At 45.9% G+C, this 5,000-nt stretch overlaps 1 protein-coding gene across 3 annotated transcripts in view; it reads left to right on the forward strand.

Annotated features, from left to right (window-relative positions):
• The window catches only part of LOC143289785 (cytosolic phospholipase A2-like), a 99,244-nt gene that overhangs the window by 69,248 nt on the left and 24,996 nt on the right, over positions 1-5,000 (forward strand). For all 3 annotated transcript variants that reach the window (XM_076598916.1, XM_076598915.1, XM_076598917.1), the window contains one exon: positions 611-648. In XM_076598916.1, coding sequence (XP_076455031.1) covers positions 611-648 — 38 coding nt within the window. The remainder of the gene's footprint in view (positions 1-610; positions 649-5,000) is intronic.

Here is a 5,000-nt window from a genome sequence, read left to right on the forward strand (position 1 = left end):
CCTCTCTCTCTCTCTCTCTCTCTCTCTCTCTATATATATATATATATATATGTGTGTGTGTGTGTGTGTACATGTATATATAAATCTCTCTCTCTATATATATATATGTCTGTCTCTCTTTGTGTCTCTGTCTCTGTCTCTCTGTGTCTGCTTTTTCTCTCTCTGTCTGTGTCTGTCTATATCTGTATATCTGTCTGTCTGTCTGCTCGTCTGTGTGTGTGTGTGTGTGTGTGTGTGTGTGTGTGTGTGTGTGTGTGTGTGTGTGTGTATCTTTCTCTCTGTGTCTCTGTCTCTGTCTCTTTCCCTCTCTCTTTCTCTCTCTGTCTCTGTCTATCTCTCTTTCTGTCTCTGTCTCCGTCTCTTTTCCTGTCTCTCTTTCTCTGTCTCCCTGTCTCTGTCTGTCTCTCTTTCTGTCTCTGTCTATCTGTCTTTCTGTCTCTGTCTCTCTCTCTCTGTCTGTCTCTCTCTCTCTCACCCCTACGCATTGATGTCATACCTGCGTAATCCTTTTTGTTCCGTGTATATAAAAGGTTGAAGCAGTTCGATTTTTCAATGTTTTTTCTTTCTTTTTTTTTTTTTTTTTTTTTTTTTTCGTCTTTGTATTTTTCAGACTTCCGAAGTCGACATTGAGATGTGGGCTGAAGAAATGTAAGTATCGTTGACTTCTCGGTCTGTCATTGTGAAATGGATATGTGTTTGAAAGATCATAGAGAGAGAGAGGGGGGGGGGGGGGACAGACAGACAGACAGACAGAGACGGAGAGACAGAGGAAGAGAGAGAGAGAGAGAGGGAGGGGGGGGACAGACAGACAGACAGAGATGGAGAGACAGAGGAAGAGAGAGAAAGAGAGAGAGAGAGGGAGGACAGACAGACAGACAGACAGACAGAGACGGAGAGACAGAGGAAGAGAGAGAGAGAGAGGGGGGGACAGACAGACAGACAGAGACGGAGAGACAGAGGAAGAGAGAGAGAGAGAGAGAGAGAGAGAGAGAGAAATTGAACCAGCCGGAAGTGGTTTGCGTCGCAGACTAACGGCTGGTTGGAATCCCAGCGGAGGTGGGTTTTTCGGCCCGCGGCCGGCTCCTACCCAGAGTTAAGTGTGCTCTGGGCTTAAATGGGATCAGACTGTCCGCTTCACGGATGTGTCTCTAATTTCCAGAGTAACACTGCAAGTATCTGTATCTCTCGAGCCTGATTGACGCCGGGATATCACTATGACAGGAAGCGTAGGGTACAGCCTTGTCACGTAGTCCCAAACCTAAATGGACCTCCGAAGCAGCATCGTCGTCATCATCATCATTATCATCATCATCATCATCGTCATCATCATCGTCATCATCATCATCAACATCATCGTCATCATCATCATCCTCATCATCATCATCATCATCATCATCGTCATCATCATCATCGTCGTCATCATCATCGTCATCATCATTATCATCATCATTATCATCATCGTCATCATCATCATCGTCATCATCATCATCGTCATCATCATCGTCATTATCATCATCATTATCATCATCGTCATCATCATCGTCATCATCATTATCATCATCATTATCATCATCGTCATCATCATCATCGTCATCATCATCGTCGTCATCATCATCATCGTCATCATCATCATCATCATCATCATCGTCATCCTCCTTCTTCATCATTAACAAGAAAAAATAAAGACCCAAATTTTGTGGCCTTTCATGCCCTGCTCTCATGGTGACCTCAGTTTCGATACCTCTCCACTTCCGTGCTTGGGGTGAGTCTTGTCAAGGTCTTCAGTATCGGCGGATTCGTGGAGGGGGGTGAGTGCGGGGGGCTGTTGTTGGAGGGAGGTGGTGGCGGTCTCCACTATGTGGGAGACGCTCACTCAGTCTGGCTCCGCGACAAAGCCATTATTGTCGTCAGTTGCGGGCTTAGTAGGTGGTGTCCTACGTACGATAAATCAGAACAGGCGCTACTGAACACCACCGAAGTGACTCAGCAGCAGTGCAGGGTCTCCTCTGGTGTGTGGCCTCCTGGCGACCTAACATCGATGGTTCCCTGCGGACTGCCGGCGCTGGGACTGCGACAGACGAACCCGGGTGTGGCTGTGTATGGTGGGACTCGGAATGAGTGGCGTGGGAGTAATGCCACTGAAATGGTACAGGTGATAGGTCAGCAGAGAGAGAGAGAGAGAGAGAGAGAGAGAGAGAGAGAGAGAGAGTATGACCATCGTCATTGGAAGAAGAAAATCACATCGACTCGAAAACTTCCATTCGTACAGAAAAGTTGAAATACTCGTGGCTTTCTTTCCTTAGATAAAACAGAGCTTACAGATCAGGATGTCAGTGAAGGGCTGTCACCTCACTGAGGTAAGACAGAGCTTACAGGTCAGGATGTCAGTGAAAGACTGTCACCTCGCTGAGACAAAACACAGCTTACAGGCCAGGATGTCAGTGAAGGGCTGTCACCTCACTGAGATAAGACACAGCTTACAGGTCAGGATGTCAGTGAAAGACTGTCACCTCACTAAGGTAAGACACAGCTTACAGGCCAGGATGTCAGTGAAGGGCTGTCACCTCACTGAGATAAGACACAGCTTACAGGTCAGGATGTCAGTGAAAGACTGTCACCTTACTGAGATAAGACACAGCTTACAGGTCAGGATGTCAGTGAAGGGCTGTCACCTCACTGAGATAAGACACAGCTTACAGGTCAGGATGTCAGTGAAGGGCTGTCACCTCACTGAGATAAGACAGAGCTTACAGATCAGGATGTCAATGAAGGGCTGTCACCTCACTGAGGTAAGACAGAGCTTACAGATCAGGATGTCAGTGAAGGGCTGTCACCTCACTGAGGTAAGACAGAGCTTACAGATCAGGATGTCAATGAAGGGCTGTCACCTCACTGAGGTAAAACAGAGCTTACAGATCAGGATGTCAATGAAGGGCTGTCACCACCTCACTGAGGTAAGACAGAGCTTACAGATCAGGATGTCAATGAAGGGCTGTCACCTCCTCACTGAGGTAAGACAGAGCTTACAGATCAGGATGTCAATGAAGGGCTGTCACCTCCTCACTGAGGTAAGACAGAGCTTACAGATCAGGATGTCAATGAAGGGCTGTCACCTCACTGAGGTAAGACAGAGCTTACAGATCAGGATGTCAATGAAGGGCTGTCACCTCACTGAGGTAAGACAGAGCTTACAGATCAGGATGTCAGTGAAGGGCTGTCACCTCACTGAGGTAAGACAGAGCTTACAGATCAGGATGTCAGTGAAGGGCTGTCACCTCACTGAGGTGAGACAGAGCTTACAGATCAGGATGTCAGTGAAGGGCTGTCACCTCACTGAGGTAAGACAGAGCTTATAGGTCAGGATGTCAGTGAAGGGCTGTCACCTCACTGAGGTAAGACAGAGCTTACAGGTCAGGATGTCAGTGAAGGGCTGTCACCTCACTGAGGTAAGACAGAGCTTATAGATCAGGATGTCAGTGAAGGGCTGTCACCTCACTGAGGTAAGACAGAGCTTACAGGTCAGGATGTCAGTGAAGGGCTGTCACCACCTCACTGAGATAAGACAGTCAGTCGTGTCCGACTATGGCCATCAGAACAGCAGAGGAGGCAACTGATGTCCCGACTATCTAGGCTTGAATTTGATTATACTGCAGAGTGTCTTGCCCAAGTTACATCCCCAATCTCTCAGCCAAGAGTGTTTTAGGACAGTCGGCATTGGGATGGTTCCCAAAGGCCAGCTAACATCCCAAAAGCTGCAGCGCCAAGAGCCAGTGCAATTTTGCCTCCTAGTTTGAGAGTCATAGTCCTTCACAAAAGACAAAGCTGTAAATGATTTCCCATTGCAATGGAGAAACCATTGACAATACAGCTCTCATTTTGCTGTTGGCCCAACTGTAAACTTATGTCAATTTGTGATATAAGCTGGCTGGGCCAACGTAAGACAGAGCTTACAGGTCAGGATGTCAGTCAGCATTCTCTTGACTGCATTTTGTTCTGTTGAGCAAACGCAACGACACCGTTGATAACTACACAGTCACTGGAGTGATGGCCTAGAGGTAACGCGTCCGCCTAGGCAGCGAGAGAATCTGAGCGCGCTGGTTCGAATCACGGCTCAGCCGCCGATATTTTCTCCCCCTGGTCTGGACGCTAAGTCATTCGGATGAGACGATAAACCGAGGTCCCATGTGCTAGCATGTACTTAGCGCACGAAAGAAAAAAAAAAGAACCCACGTCAACAAAAGGGTTGTTCCTGGCAAAATTCTGTAGAAAAATCCACTTCGATAGGAAAAACAAATAAAACTGCACGCAAGGAAAAAATACAAAAAAAGGGGTGGCGCTGTAGTGTAGCGACGCGCTTTCCCTGGGGAGAGCAACCCGAATTTCACACAGATAAATCTGTTGTGATAAAAAGAAACACAAAATACAACAGAAAAAACAACAACTAGTAGTTGCACCTCAGACGGTCACATTGACCTCATTTCACCAAGTTTCAGCAGTCACAGAGTTAAATCAGATGTACAGTAGATGGTGATTGTAAGTGGACCGTTAAAAACAGTTGTGTTTTTTGACTCACTTGTGCAAACAAAGTGAGTCTATGTTTTAACCCGGTGTTCGGTTGTGTGTGTGTGTGTGTGTCTGTGTGTCTGTGTGTCTGTGGTAAACTTTAACATTGACATTTTCTCTGCAAATACTTTGTCAATTGACACCAAATTTGGCATAAAAATAGGAAAAATTCAGTTCTTTCCAGTCATCTTGTTCAAAACAATATTGCACCTCTGGGATGGGCACCAAAAAAAAAAAAAAAATGAAGCCTAATTATATGCAAACTGCATTTACTGTTATATTTATATTTTTTTGTGTTCTCTAAACTTGGCACTTTGATCTGATATTCTGACCCAACAACAAGAGCAGTCATATTATCATTTTTTGTTCAAACAGGAACTTCTTTTGCTAAGCATGAAAGTTTTATTTATTTTGCAAACGTTTTGGTGCAGATAGTA

The sequence above is a fragment of the Babylonia areolata genome, chromosome 14 (assembly GCF_041734735.1).
Source record: "Babylonia areolata isolate BAREFJ2019XMU chromosome 14, ASM4173473v1, whole genome shotgun sequence".
NCBI lineage: Eukaryota > Metazoa > Mollusca > Gastropoda > Neogastropoda > Buccinidae > Babylonia > Babylonia areolata.